This window comes from Microtus pennsylvanicus, chromosome 4 (genome assembly GCF_037038515.1).
Source record: "Microtus pennsylvanicus isolate mMicPen1 chromosome 4, mMicPen1.hap1, whole genome shotgun sequence".
In the NCBI taxonomy this organism is placed as follows: domain Eukaryota; kingdom Metazoa; phylum Chordata; class Mammalia; order Rodentia; family Cricetidae; genus Microtus; species Microtus pennsylvanicus.
The window spans coordinates 24,254,994-24,270,712 of NC_134582.1; the positions used below are offsets into that span (position 1 = coordinate 24,254,994).

The following is a 15,719-nucleotide window of genomic DNA, read 5'->3' on the forward strand; positions in this document are numbered from 1 at the left end:
TCAATCCCACAGGTCCACCTGCCTCTGCCTCCCAAGTGCTGGGATTAAAAGGCATGCACCACCACTGCCCAGCAAATGACAAGGTTTTAATGTCCTATTGCTACAATAACAAGCTCTCACTGACTTTTGATGTAAAACAATACAGTGTACCTCCTTTCAGCCCTGGAGTTCAGAGAGCTAACGTGGGGCCCAGGATGCTCTCCTTCTGGAGGCCCTGGAAGAGAGAGTCTGTCTCCACATCCTTCCCATCTCCTAGAGACACTTGCATTCCTTGCTGGTAGGCCCTTCTGACATCTTCGAAGGCAGCACATGGAAGCTTAGCTCTTCCTAACTCCCTGCCTCCTCACCAGGACCCTTTGGACTGTGACCCTGCGCACCATCCTGGTTCACATTCCAAGCCTCTCTCTCGACTCAGTCACAACGGAAAAGTCCCTTTTGAATGTCAGCCAGCATTCCCAGGCTCCTGGATTTGGATATCTTTGGGAAATCATTATTCCATCTACTGTAGATCTAAACCTAGATGCAGAGTGGGGAAAGTGGGAGGCTTCGGACAGTGGGGCTTTTCCCTAGAAGCCAGCCCACGGATCGTACATATACGGATAGTGAGTCTGGGGAGACCGGGAGACAGGGAAGTCGGGGTGGTAAGAACTGACTCACTTCATCTGGTAGAGATTGTTTGTGCCTCTGTGGTCGATGTCGTGACAGAAGGCAGCAGTGACCATGGCCAGGGCCTCCAGATCAGTGAAGTACCGCTTCAGCTTTCCTGTCTGGAGGGATATTAGAGGGATCAGCCACGAGCATTTATTTAGGGGGAGGGAAGCAAGGTAGAGCGACAGGAGGAGAGGGCACAGCCAGAGCCCACACACGGAAGTCTGCTTCTTTGCTTTTGTTTTTGAGGCAGCGTCTCATATAGTCCAGGCTTTTCCAGAACTCATTTTAAAAAATTTTGCTATACTTATCTGTGTATGTGTTTGTATATGCCACAACACACATGTGGAGGCCAAAGGACAACTTTTGGAAGCCGGTTCTCTCCTTCTGCCTTATAGTTCATGAGGATAAAACTCAATTCATAAGGTTTAGCAGCAAGCACCCTTACCCACCGAGCCATCTTGTAGGCCCTGGCCTAGAACTCTCTATATAGCTGAAGATGATCTTGAATTTTTTTTTCTTTTTCTTTTCTTTTCTTTTCTTTTCTTTTCTTTTTTTTTTTTCAAGACAGGTTTCTCTGTAGCTTTGGAGCCTGTCCTGGAACTAGCTCTTGTAGACCAGACTGTCCTCAAACTCACAGAGATCCGCCTGCTTCTGCCTCCCGAGTGCTGGGATTAAAGGCGTGTGCCACCACCAACCTTGAATTTCTGATCCTTTTGCTTCAACTCGTGAGTGCCAAAATTACAGGCCTCTGCCACCACGCACAGATGATCCAGTGCCGGAGATCAAACCCAGGGATCTGTGTGTGTTAGGCAAGCACTCTACCAAGGGAGCTATGTCCCCAGCCACCTCTGATCTCATTCTGTTTCCACTCCACGGGGTGACCAATGGTTTGCTCTACTCAGGCTGTAGAGCTCCAATATCAAGCTGAGACAGTTCCCAGGTAACCCAGGTAAACAAGGAGGCTGAGCACCCTACTCCTATGTCGTCCTAATTGGACCTCTACATCTGTGCCCCAGAGTGGGAGGGGTTGGATGTAATGATCATAGCAAACCTGGCAGCCATATTGTCACTGGGAGGTCTTTGAACATGGCCATACTCATAACGCTGACTTTCTAAACCTGGTCTACCAGTCAAGGTACAGCCAGAAGGAGTTTTCTCCAGGGTTCCTTCAACTATTTCACTCTTGTTTGTGCTGAGGTTGAAGTGAAGGTGGGGAGAACTCTGTAGAGCTGACATTGGCTCAGTGAAGTGAGCCAAATTGCCAGGTTTGGTGATGCCCACATGCCTGAGGTGGCAGGAGGATCTATAGTTGTAGGTCATCTTCAAGCCACGTAGAGAACTTAAGGCAAGCCTGGGCTACATGAGACCCTGCATCAACACACACACACACACACACCCCACACGGATAGGGGTAGGGGGAGACAGAAGGGAAGGGAAAGGAAGAAAAACCTAATCTAAGATTGCTGTCATCACTTTCTGTGGCCTAGCTAAAACTCCTGTTTCCAAACCCTAGTGCTTAGGTAGTGCTAGTCATGAGGGTAAGGAATGCAGACAAGGAGCATGAGGCCAGTAGCTGTTGCAGCATGACCTGTATGTAGAAACACTCGATGAGATATGATGGACTCTGAAATGTATGTGTCAAAAATATTGACACAAACATACCAAGGCCACCCAAAGACATTGTAGCAATGCTTGTCATACTAAAAGATTAGAAAACAACCTTCATCTTCAACAATAGGGTGTTGAGTAAAGAAATTACAGGACAGCCATTGCAGTCAGCCCTCTGTATTTATGGGCTCCATACCTGTGGGTCTAACCAGTTGTGGACCCAAAAGGTGGACTTCAAGGTGGAACTGACCTATACTCCAAGACCCTATCTCAAACAAGAATATACAGGAGGCATAGGTTACACACAAATACACTGTTTTTTTATATTAGGGACTTGACCACACACAAAGTTTTGGTATGCGGAGGTGTCCTAGAACAACCCCTTCACACACACACAGGTTGCAATGGACAACTGTTCTGTGCAGCAAGAAAACATGTAATGGGATCAACCTTGTAGACGCTATGTTAAGTGAAAAAAGTCAGACACAGAGGTCTGTGTGATCCCACTGGCAACAGTGTCTAGAGTGGTCATGTTTCTATAGAAAGAAGGTGAAGGGGTGGCCTAGGAGCTAGGAGAAACTGACATTCTTGTTTAATGGGTACAGAGCTACTGTCTGAGAAGATGAATGAGTGTCCTAGAGTTGACCCTGGCAAGCACAGCACATTGTGAATGTACTTAGCGTCACTGGATTGTACCTCTAAAAGTGACTTCAGTGGTAAGCTTTCTGCCTCATCTAGTAAGAGATGTGTTTTATACGGGTATGTGTTTATATATCGAAAGAATCTTGGGGCTGCAGAGATGGCTCAGCAGTTAAAAACACTGGCTACTCTTCCATAAGACCTGGGTCCAGTAGCCAGCACCCACAACAGCCTGAAACTCCAGCTCCAGGGGATCTGATACCCTCTTCTAGTCCCTCTGGGCACTGCACACATATGGTGTACCACATGGACAAAACACTCATCCACAGAAAATAAAAATAAAAAATTTAATAATCTGATTGGCATATACAATGGAAGAGCATACCATTATATGATATATATATATATATTCAAATAAAATATTATAGATTACTCCATTGGTCATAAAAATAAATGGCATGTATGCTATGTGTTTATGTGTGTGTATGTGGTACAAAAAGAAAATTTGGTAAGCTCTGTACACTTGTCTGTTCTTGGTGGTTTTATGCTAGGTGGTGCAGGCTAACCTGCTCTGGCCTTCTGAGTGCTGTGATTACAGGCTCGCCCCACTGGTTTATTCATGAATCTCCTTTTATGCTTGTATTATGTCCACAATTCTTTTTTTTTTCCAGTGCTAGGAATTGAACGTCCTAGGCAACTACTCTGTCACTAAGCTACACTCCCAGACAGAATTGTGCAATTCTTAAAAATCAACAAATCAAAACGGCCACCCCGTGGCTGCCGCACCCCCACAGCCCTTCGTACCACCAGTAAGGAGAACATGGTCTGCCCCACGTTGAAGCCGTGCCTCCAATTGTGGTAGGTGATTCTCCGGTAGCCCTTGCTCAGTGAGTACATGAAGCGCACCAGGGCCTGTGAACACATATGTCAATGAGGCAGCATACGCCTGCCCAGGTGGCCAGGACCTCCCTCAGGACACCCAAGGTCCTCCAACCCCGTTGTTGGCCCAGACAGTGGGAAGTGTCCACAGATGCAGAAGCACTAGGCAAGCAACCTCCTGCTTGACACTATGACTGTAGGTGTTGGGGACAAGATAACCATGAGCCACCCACATCCTTTTCAGGTTAGCTTCAGCAGGGATTCCTAAATGTGCCTGGGAGGCAACTGTCCTGGGAGGAAGGACTGTTTAATCCCGTGGTTCTCAAGCTGGTCCACTAAGTGTCAGGTTTGTTAGAGCTGGTGGCATGCTGCTGTGTCTGGGTCTGTGGGGTGGATGGGTGTGTAAAGCCTACGGCCAGCCCAACAGCGTCTTGGGTGGTACTGACGTGGTCTGGGGCATGCTTTGAAAGGCCCTACTTTAGTCAAAGTCTGGGAGGTTTTTTGCTCCTTTTCTTTCACACACATCTCCCACAGTGCACCTTTGTCAGGAATTCTGCAGTGGCAAAGGCCTGTTCCCATGAGCTTAACTAATATCGCCCACCCACATGAGAGTTCCAGGACCTTGATCCCAATGAACAGTGCCTTCTCTAACAGAATCGAGCCAGGCCCTGGGAACATATTCTGAATTCCAAATGCACATACTCCTTCCACATGTTCTATAGACCAAACTGTTTTTTTAAAGCCAGGAAGCGGGGAGGGAAGGAGAGAAGGTCAGTGATCTGGGTATAGTAGCTCCCACCTGGAGTCCCAGCACCCAGGAGGCTGAGGCAGGACCAACAGTCACAAGTTCAGAGCCAGGCTGAACTACAGGATGGGATTGCAGAGTGCAGAAGGGCGAGCAGCTGTGGGCCTCACCTCTTGCGGGATGTGGAATTTCTCCACCACTCTAAGCTCGTAGTACATCTGTATGCCGCACTTCACCAGCTCAAGCTCCGTGAGGGGCAGGTCGCTGAAGTGAAACTTATTGATCTCATATTTCTCAGCATCTGGAAGTTCTCCTTGCTGGATTGGAGTGGAGTCCAGTGGTTACGGAGCATAGTATGCTCCCGGGCCCCTCCCCCCGAGAAGCCAAGCAGGGTGAAGGGATACTCGAGTCCTATTGCTCCAGGGTCAAGCTGCTTACCAGGATCTCAGCCAGTTCCTCCTCCTCGCATTCCCACGGCTCTTTCCCATACACCTCTCTGGTTTTCTGTCATGCCCCAAACAGCAGAGAAGACACAGTAGGTTATTGCTTCAAGAACCCAAGGAAACCTCCACATCCCACATTTGCTTCTCCCCTTCTTCCAGCTGAAGCACCCATTCAGAGACTCATTGACGAATGAGTCCTGGGTGTCAGGGCCGTGGAGAGCTACATTCAAATTCAGGCTGTCACTTTGCAGCCGTGTTACCGAGTACCTTTGAACCTTAATTCTGTCATCTAACAAATAGAGATAATAAAAGCCTGTAACTAATCATTTGATTGTATAGTCTTTTTTTTTTAATATTGGAGCCCAGGCCTTGCCCATACAAACACTTTAGCATTGAGCTACACCCCCAGGATTTTGGTTTTAAGACAAGGCCCCACTGTGAAGCCCAGGTTAGCTCAGATTTGATGGCCTGCAACATTCCCTCATCCTCCAGCCTCAGCTGCCTGAGTGTTGGGATTACGGGCATGCTCCACCACGCCTGGTTCTTGTTTTTAAACAAAATATGTGAACTAGCCAGACATAGTGGAACATGTCTACAATTCCAGAGGCTGTGGCCGGGGAGTCTTAGACATCAAGGTACCATAAGCTATACAGAGAAATCCAGGCCAGCCCAGGCTATACAATAAAACTGTCCCTGAACAAACAGAAGTTCAACTAATATAAGTATGCAAAGTATTGTCACAGTATAGTACTAACAAAATAATATTGGTGTTTATATTTTTGTTGTTACTAACGACTGAGAATAATCAGGGTTTTGGCCACAGTCTTGGTTCGTTCATTTGCTGTGCAACCTGAAACAAGCTCCTTCCCTCTCTGGATCTAATTTCCTTTGTGCCAGATGAAGAAACTCTGTTAATTGTTTCTGATTTCTTGATCCAGAGTGAAATCTGTCAGCTTTCAACTGGGTTGCTGAGGCTACATGTCCTTCTGGTCCACGCATTACAGCCTGAGTCAAGCAAACCATGAGGTATTTCATCTAAATTTGGTGTTTTCTTCTGTGAATTAACCTTTAATGGATAAGGGATAATAAGATTTTCTTTAGCATTCTTCTAAGATTAGAAATTGGCCTTGGGCTGGGGATATAGGTAAGTGGTGGAGAGTTTACCCAGCATGAGTGAAGCCCCGGGTTGCTGCCTAACCTAGGCGTGGTTGTACACACCTGTAATCTCAGGTAGAGGCAAGAGGATCAGAAATTTAAGGTCGTTCTCGAGTACAGAACAGGTCTGGGCCCAGCCAGGGCTATGTATCTTCTTTTCTAAAGAAAGCAAAGCAAAAAAAAAAAAAAAAAAAAACCAAAACAAAAACAACACCCAGAGTGCAACACAACCCCACACTGGGCGGCAGAGATAGGATTGGCTAGCCTGGACTATTTGCGTCTCAAAAAACAAAAGAGGGAAAGGAAGGGAAGGGGAAAGAAGATAAAGGATGGGGAGGGGAAGGGAAGGAAGGGCAGGGGAGGGGAGGGGAAGGGAGGGGAGGGAAAGGAAGGGAAGGGGAGGGGAGAGAAAGGAAGGGAAGGGGAGGGGAGAGAAAGGAAAGGAAGGGAAGGGAGACGTCTGAGAACATTGGTTTGGGATGTTTCAGTGTGTGATGTATATACCCAAGGCCGTGGGATCTCAGCTGGATATCATATCCCAAGCCATTTGACTAACTCAATTTGTTTGTAGGATCTTGGTTTATTTAATACCAACGTCTCCAGGAATGCTAAACCACTGGTCCTTGCATATCCATTTCACCATTCACAATAGCACCCCTGATACATGAGAACTTCTATACGCTCCCCATGGGGTGCTCACCACCTCTTGAACCACCCATTAAGAAAAGTAGTTCATTTTCCTGACAAAGGTTAAGTGAGAACTGTTCTCATACTAGGTGATTTGAGGCCATGTCCTCTCCCTCTTTGGAGCCTCCATTTCTTCATCTTTGCACTAGGTAAGAAATCCTTCCCTACTCCCCATGGGGCTAATGCATGTGAAGACTCAAACATACCCTTAAACGGGAATTTGCTGTGTGAACTGTGTTTTGCTTTGACAGGGTTTTCTGCAGCTCAGGCTAGCTTCAAGCTCACTATGCAACCAAAGATGACATTGAACTCTTGACCCTCCATGTCTCAGGTGCCATAATCACAGTGTGCTCCACCAAGCTTAGTTTGTACAGGATCAAACCCAGGGTTTCATGATGCGAGGCAAGCAATGTGCCCCTGAGAATCTGCTCCATCCCTAAATACAAAGTGGTGTAATTATGGGAAGGCTTCCTACTCTGAACTACTTACTGCTCTGCTTGCTAAACATGTGTAGGGCTTTTAAGTGAGTGGCCCTGTAGAAGGGAGACTGAGAAATGACACCATAGGTTTGCTAGATAAAAGTGTCCCGCTTAAAGTAAGGGCTGAAATTGGGTGCCCCTGTCTCTAGTGCCCAGTCAGTCTTGAGTCAAGGGGAAAGTGGGGTTTATAGCGCTGTAAGCCAGGGTCAGACCCCAAGAGAGAGGTGACCCTGCAAGGGATACTGCTCCTCAGGCAGTCATTAATGGCTACTCTCTGGTGCCCACCTATCCATCCATTCAGCTTTGAGGCCTGCTGCATCTCTGTGCTAGGTGGGAGAGACCGGGATGAACCCAATCAGGCCAGTCTGTGCCTCCTGGGCTTCACACCTGGTCTCAGGCTGGCACAACTCCGCGGCCCTACTCCACCAGAGTAGAACAAGTGAAGACTGCTACCCACCAAGATCTTCTGGATTTCCTCATTGTCACACTTCACATGATATTTGACAATGTCCTGGAAGATGTCCTTCCTGTTTTCAAGTCTGTTCATGGACTCGTAGGTGTCAGGGTTCAAGACTGACCAGCCCAGGAACTGAGTCAAAGACTGTACAGAAAGGAAGAATCAGAGGCAGCGGCAACCTGGGTCCCGGGGCCGGCTGGGGGCGAGACTGTCGAAACCTCTGTTTTCTCAGCTATAAAGTGGGTTTGCAAAGCTATGTGGGGCAGGCAGGCAGTGGTAAAATAATGGAGGTCAGTGCATTTTAAACAAAGGTTTATAAAAAAAAATGACGTCACGAAAGTGAACGTGTGCAGCCAGCAGGAAGTACACAGGAGCTCTGTGCTTTCTCACGAGGTCTCATGTTAACCTGAAACTGTCCCCAAAAGTGAAGTGCATTAACCTTATGGGACAGTGAGGAATGGACAAGGAGAAAGTAGCTCTCGAGTCTCCTCAGGACTATGCCCCCCATCCCTCCTTGTGGTCAGGCAGTTAGTTACACACTAGGGTCCCACCATGAAGTTCTGGAGACCAAGCCTGAAGTTGGTGGACTCTGAACCCCGCCAGGCAAGGGTCACCCAGCATCCCACACCTCCATGAGGGTCTCGTCCATGTCGTCAAAGGGTTTCCCATCTTTGCGGTTGTAAAACGTGGCCACGCCAACGATCTCTTCCTTCTTGTTGACGATTGGCATGGAGAGCACATTTTTAATCATCCACCCAGACTCATCCAGGGGCTCTTTCTGCAAGAGAACAGCAGGGCTTCAGACTCCACCCCTTCCGTGCTGCACGGGTGGCTGGACCTCAAAGACCTGGCTCAGCTGAGAGGACAGGACTCGGATCTTGTGTGGGTTTAGCTGCTTACAAACACTGTGAATTGATTCCCTATGCCAGGAACAATGGTTCCCATCCCCAAGATGTCAGGCCTGGCAAGTGCCAGGCATAGTGTTAGGATCAGACACATCCCAGACAGGGAGTAAGGAGCCTAAGCCCTGGTCCTGAGGTCAGAGAATGAAGGATGTGCATTGTCTTGAAACAGAAAGGGACCTTGGGATATAACCAATTGGTGCCTTCTTCCCTTCCCAAGAAAGTAGGCCAATCCTGGTGTAGTCTAACATTCTTTCCAGAGAAAGAAAGAAAAAAGTCCCTTGGCTAAGAGAATGAATAAAAACAGCTTACCTGGAAAGCAAAAAAGTCCTCGGCCGGTGCGTTCATTATATTGCAAATCTGCAAGCCGGGAGGGGAATAAAGCAGCTGGTCAGGGCTGAGCAAGAACCTACAAGTCCTGCTCACTATTCAGAGCACATGTCCTTGCCCAAGGTGGTGCTGTCCTCATCAGGTGGACAGATTCAAAATGGCTCAGGGCTGATATTGAGGGTACCAGATAGGAAAGGTCACCGGGTAGACTTTTAACTGTTACACTCTCTAGGCTTTTCTAGGCTTTAGAAAAAGCTAAGCGTACAGCTGTCATTATTAATAACTGCATAGTACCCCATCCTGCGGTTCTTTTGTTAAGTATTTGCATGTTCAGATGCCTGTGTGTGCATGTGTGTTCTGCTTTCTTATTTTTATTGTATATGCATTGTTGTTTTGCCTATATGTAAGTCTGTGTGAGGGTGTCAGATCTTGGAATTACACGCAGTAGATAAATGCCATGTGGGTGCTGGGAGTTGAACCCGGGTCCTCTGGAAGAGCAGTCAGTGCTCCTAACCACTGAGCCATCTCTCCAGCTATGTTCTGCTTTCCTTTGGGCATTCTATCTCAGTACATAGCCCTGGCTGACCTATGTGGAGCCAACCTTCCTATGTCTCTTAAAACTACTCTAAACATCTCTGGCTCAGTTAGAGTTCTGTTTTGTTTGACAGGAAAGAATTCTTTCCTTGAGCTGTAAAGTAGACTAAGAAACAGGAAGTGTTTTGACTCCGATTCTATATTGCTAGATTTCTCTCTTGAAGACTAGGTCAATCTGATCCCTCTGGAGCACTGACAATGGGGCCACCATGTGCAGCTATGTAGTGTACACTGCACCAAGACATTTGGTTGATTTCTGCAATCCCCCCAGGGAGGGATGCTGTCTTTCAGTTCTCAAAACATTCCCACATGGGCCATGACTGCCCATTGGAGAGGTAGGCTGCCTGGTCTCAGAAGGACAGTTGTCCCTGTTCCTTTCCAAGCACTGCACATACATTGTAGCATCCTTCCAGCCTCTGCAAGGACCATGTCCATCAGATATCCTTACCTCCCTCCTCATTGTTGCCCTCTCCCAGCACTGTTTCCCCAAACCCAAGGCATGCTCCAATCTCTCCCACAGCCTTGCTAAACTCCCTCCAGCTGGCACAATCACCATAGCAACTATCCAGGCAAGCATTCTCCTCCTTTCTCTTATATTTTCCCCCTGCTCATTGACCACCATCCCTCAGTTGCTTTCTTATTGGCTTTTGTCCCCACTTTGCCACCAAATCTGCTTTCACTGTGGCTGCCAAGGGCCTCACGCTATGGTGGGGCTCCTACTTCTTTCTCGTCAGATCCCTGTGCTACACACATGTGATATCTTGCATTGCTTCCTTGGTTACCCTGGCACTGTCTCTCCTGGGTCTCCAAACATTTTTGACCTCTCGTGTTTGATCTTCACAGAATCCTCTTTGTCCACCTGCCCCAGAAACCCTGTCATCTCTGGGTTTTGTGACAGATGCATTCTTCCTGGGAGCCTTAACCTGTACCCATGGTTTCCAGCGCTGCCTGACTCCAAGACGCCCCATCCCTGTCTCAGCACTACTCTCTCCATGGTGGTGCTGTTTTGGGGGGCGGGACCTAGTTAGAAGAAATAGGTCACTGGGCTGTGATTTTGGAAGTTGGATGAGGTCCCGGGGCAAGTATTTTGACACACAGGCATGGCAGGAAGTAACACACAGGTGTTCTGCTGTGTTTGTAGGTAGGAGGGGAAGGCTGGGAATGGCAATTAAGTCTGGTGCAAGGGCTTGGTTCTCGGTATCTGGGGATCCGGGTAGACCAGTCTGTCATGATGCTGTCCCTGGTGTATATGCACCAGTTTCTATTGTCGGCGACACTGTACACCTTTCTGTGTAAGAACGATTTCTCTGTATTTGCTCATTTCCCCAAATGTCAATTATGTGCTCTTCTCTGTGGGTCAGCTGCTGAGTAAACTAGAAAAACAAGAGACTCTGGCTCAAAAGAGCCACATGGACCGTCATTTCCCTCGCTCTCTTGATTCAAAGTCTTCTTGCTGCCCTACTCATTCAGACTCCTCCCCCTTCCAAGTTGTGTCACTTACCAGGCCATTTTGGGCCACGTAGGTGGGGAGACCACTCACTAGAGCCCAGTGGTCAGCAGGTGGGTTCCTGTAAAGGCCAAAGACAAATAAATGGCGATTTTCAAGTCTGGGACTGTGCCTTCCCGCTTCCCACTGGCCCAGTGCCCCACTTCCACTCACAACAGCTGTCTCAGCCCCAAAGACTGGTCAGCCATCTACTGCACATCCAGAAATGGAAGAGAAGGCCACGGATAGAACATTTTCATGATTGTCCATGAGTTTAACTATCCAAACACTCAATCCACTGCTTGTTACTGACTGCAGAGCAAAAGCCCTGTCATCTTCCCCCGTGACGTGGAGAGGCTTAGTCCTGCCACGGACTGAGCGCGAAGCTAACACTTTAAGACTTATTTCTAGGAGAAGCAACACTACAGCTCCTAGACTTACAGTTACATGCTGTATAACAGCACTTCAGCCAACAGTGGGCCACATATATGTCAGTGGTCCCATAAGATGTATCACCCAGTGATATCACAGCCTCTTTACTGTGTATTGGTACAAAGACAAAACCTGGCAATGTCTTTCTCCAAATGTGTCTCCTTCCTTGAGGAGATACATGATCGTATTACTTTTGCTTGGTTATAGTAAGAATATATACATTAAAAATATAGTAAGAATATATAAATTCAGAAAGAGACATACCAATCATCATCACTCATGAGAAAGTGAATTTGGGGCTAGAAAGATAACTCCAAGGGTAACTGGAGTGTATCTGAGGACCTGGGCTCTGATCCCCAGAACCCATGTCAAACAATCTGAGTGTGACTGCATGTATCTGTTACCATAGCACTGGTAGTGGGGAAAGGGTAGAGACAGGAGCATGACTGGGGCTTGCTAGCCTCCAGCCTAGCTCCAGGTTCAAGAGAGACAGCCTCAAGGGAATCATAGAGAGTGTGATAGAGAGGGACACTCGATGTCCTCTGGCCTCAGAATGTGGACAAGTGTGCATGTACACATACACACAGACACCCCTGAAAGTGAACGTTTCAGAAATCCCACACCGATCAAGAACAGCAGTGCCAGCACTTTGGAAGCCCTAGCTCCTCTCAGCCGTGGCCCTAACCCTGAAGAACTGCCACTGTGGTATAATTCCATTGCTTCTCTGCAGCGTTTTCCCACGTGGCTCTGCTCCTCTCTGCAGCGTTTTCCCACGTGGCTCTGCTCCCTCTCCTCTCTAACCCGATTGGCCTGTTTCTTTCCTTCTCACCACAGTAGCACAATTTATCCATTCACACGTTGCCAATCATCCCTCAGCTCCTTCCCCAGTTTGAGATGAGATGAAACAGCACCGCTAACTCAGCTCTGTACGTCTCAGAAATAGTGAGTGTATGTCTCCGAAATGTTGAGTGGTAACATGGAGATATTTTTAATTTATGAAGTAATTGTACCAATTTTACACCTGTCAGTGGTATGTTACAGTTCCTTTGTTCCATGTCCCTGCCAATACCTAGTGTGTTCAGACTTTTGAATTATAGCCTGCTGGTAGGGTCTGAGAATGCCATCACTGTGGTCTTCCTTATAACAACGTGTTTGATATATGGATTGCCTTTGTGGACTGCCTACTCACGTCTTTCTCTTCCTTTTCCTGTAATGCGGATTTCTTTGTAGACTTGACATGAGGCAGGTATCTGTGTTGTAAGCATCTCATTTCACAACACGACCTTTTTCACACTATATAATAAACCAGTGTTTTAGGTATGCTGAGGAATTTCCACCTCCTCATGGTTTTGACTTAGCGTACATGATGCACAGTGAATCATGACCGGCCTGTGTGATCAGTAGAATATGGCAGAGATAAATATGTTATCTTTTAAGACTTTTTATATTTATGTGTACATGTGCTTAATTGTGTGCCACACGTACGGGTGTCCACAGAGACAGGTGTCTTCTTATCCACTCAGGCAATCGGTATCTGTTTTGTCAGCTTTGGGCCATACCTGATGACAATCCTTGTACAATGGTCCCCACCACACACCCCAGTTGGCAGTGGGCAAGTGGTGGGGTGGTTGCTGGTACCATAGGCCTCAAGGTTGTGCTGCTACAGTGATGTCAGGCGTATCCTGACTGACTCAAAGGTTTGTATTAGAAAAAGACTGCTTTCTTTCTTTCTTTCTTTCTTTCTTTCTTTCTTTCTTTCTCTCTTTCCTTTTCTTTTCAGAGTGGATTTACAGTTTTAATGTAGGTACTGGAAAAGGAGAACAAGTTTACACTAGACCAGCAGGTTTTCAAGAAACCTAAAACAGGCGACACAGGAGAGGGTTAGGTGGAAGAAGAAAGGTGACTGTTATTTGAGCCTGGTGAGGTGTGTTGGGTTAGTAAAGCACTGGGGATGGGGGTGGGGGTGGGGTTGGAGAGGTGGCTCAGTGGGTCGAGCACTGGCTAGTGGTGATTGCAGCGGTAGGTGGAGACTAGATCCCCAGAGCAAGCTGGTGGACTCTGGGTTCAAATGAGAGAGCAAGAAGATACTCAACATCGACCTCTAGCCTCTACATATGCACACATGTGTGCACATTCACATTGTGTGGACATGTATGTATACATATGCATGCACACATGAGAAAAAAAGAAAGAAAGGAAGGGAGGGAGGGAGGGAGGGAGGGAGGGAGGGAGGGAGGGAGGGAGGGGGGAGGGAGGGAGGGAAAAGAAACACCCAGGAAAACTGTGAGTTGTGCTAATGCAAAAGACACACGTGAGTTTCATAGTGTGAAGGTAGGAAAAGGGGTGGAAGCTAGGAGTGGTGGCTCCTGCCAGTAATCTGAGCACTTGGGAATCAAGGCAGAAGAATCAGGAGCTGAAGGCCAGCTTCTGCTATACGGCAAGTTCCAGGCCAGCCCAGACTACATGTGATCCTGTTTTTAAAAAGGGTAGAGGGTAGAGGATAAAGAAATAAAAAAATAAAAGGAGAAGAAAAGGAGGTTAGAGAGCAGCATGTTTGAAGATTGCACATTAGAAAATCGAAAGAGGAAAAAAAAATGTGCTCAGGAAAACTCAGACCTAGGCATGGGTTTCACACCTGTAGTCCCAGCACTCAGGCAGGAGGATTATAAATTGGAGGCCAGTCTTGGATAGTAAGACTGTATTTAAAGTAAAGAAGAGAAAAAGAGGGAGCGAGAGAAAGGGAGGGAGAAAGAGGGGGTGGTGGCAAAGAACTGTTACTTTAGCTAGTTGTTTTGTGTGCACAGGTGTTTTTATCAGTATGTCTGGCTGTGCATCATGTGAATGTCCGGTGCCCTTTGAAGCTGTGGAGTTACAAGTGCACCATGTGGGTGCTGTAAACTGAATCCAGGTCCTCCAGAAGAGCAGCCATTGCTCTTAACCACTGAGCCATCTCGTCATCCCCAGAACCAGTTTTTATCCAAGCAGGAATGTTCTGGAATAGAGAATCCAGCAAGAGGGGAATGTAAGACTATTTCTCATCCTCAGCTAGCAAAAAACAGACCTGAGAACTGCTTCTCTGGGTGACAGAGGAGTATTTTAGGATTTGACCTGGTGACTAAGGCTGAGTCAGCATTTCCAGTTATCTCTACTGGCTCTGCAGGGAGGGGGCAGCAGCTGAAGTGTGATCCTCCCACTGACTGCAGTTTATGGCGTCCACAATTACGGCAAGAAAGTGAGTTTGTCTCCAGGAAGCTCTGGGCGTGGCTCTTAGTACAGGAAGAGATTCTGGGAGATACGTTTTCTGGAACACTCTGCTGATCAAAACAACGTATCCCAAAAGAGGTTGTGACTTCTCTGCTCCTAAAATTGTCCTCTACAGGCACCTGTAGCATCCTTCCTTTCCTGCGCTTCACTGGATGTGGTGTTCCTTGGGGCCTGAGTCACTTTCTTTCCCAGCTTCTTATTTTTGCTCTTCCCTTTTATTGAACCCCAGAAGTGGCTCCACAGAAGTGGTTGAAAAGACTCAATTTGAGACCATCATCTGTTTTGGGGGGTGGAGGGGAGGTGGTGCTGAGGCTGCTTGTCAACACAGGCTACTCCTGATATATAACCCAGCATGCTTGCCTTTGATCCAGCTCTTCCCTTTGGAAGACTGGTTCCACCACCTTCTCAGTCTCATTGTTTACCACCCTCCCCCTGCTCTCTCTGCCTCCAACCAAGAACGTGACTGTTCAGAGTGTGCTCAGAGTTCAGTGTCAGGACCCACAGACTTAAGGTATTGGAAATATGCCTGAAGGTTTTCATGTCTGGAGATGAAACTTACGGGATTACTTTGATGTCTTCTTTGCCGTGCAGGATGTAGTCAATGACCTTGTAAAAGTTAATTTCCTGGCAAAAGAGGAAAATTACACACTGAGTCATAGCAGGGCTTCAACAGAGGTGCCCCCATGAAACTAGCCTGATTCTTCCTTTTCTGTTCCAAAAAAAAAAAAAAAACCACAAGGAAGAGAACACACAAAGTTTACCCATGCCTAAGACATGGCACCCATACCTCGTCCTTCACTACATCTGCCCTTGTTTTTCAGGGGCTCCAAGTTTGCCCCTAGCTCCCTCTAAGGTTATCTCTGTTGCTCTCCAGCCTCCACTGTCCTTAGACGACCCTGAAAGAGGGTCATAGGAGGTCATAGGACCAGCTGGCAGGTGGCTCTATTCCTCTTGCTCTCCATGAAAAA

The 15,719-nt window shown here is 47.4% G+C and overlaps 1 protein-coding gene across 2 annotated transcripts in view; it reads right to left on the bottom strand.

Annotated features, from left to right (window-relative positions):
* Pde6a (phosphodiesterase 6A) overlaps positions 1-15,719 on the bottom strand; it is a 57,620-nt gene that overhangs the window by 21,826 nt on the left and 20,075 nt on the right. For both annotated transcript variants that reach the window (XM_075970830.1, XM_075970829.1), the window contains 9 exons: positions 15,311-15,375; positions 11,071-11,137; positions 8,958-9,005; positions 8,372-8,521; positions 7,744-7,887; positions 4,961-5,026; positions 4,693-4,839; positions 3,703-3,810; positions 658-767 (listed from right to left, as the gene is read on the bottom strand). In XM_075970830.1, the coding sequence (XP_075826945.1) occupies positions 658-767; positions 3,703-3,810; positions 4,693-4,839; positions 4,961-5,026; positions 7,744-7,887; positions 8,372-8,521; positions 8,958-9,005; positions 11,071-11,137; positions 15,311-15,375 (905 nt within the window). The remainder of the gene's footprint in view (positions 1-657; positions 768-3,702; positions 3,811-4,692; positions 4,840-4,960; positions 5,027-7,743; positions 7,888-8,371; positions 8,522-8,957; positions 9,006-11,070; positions 11,138-15,310; positions 15,376-15,719) is intronic.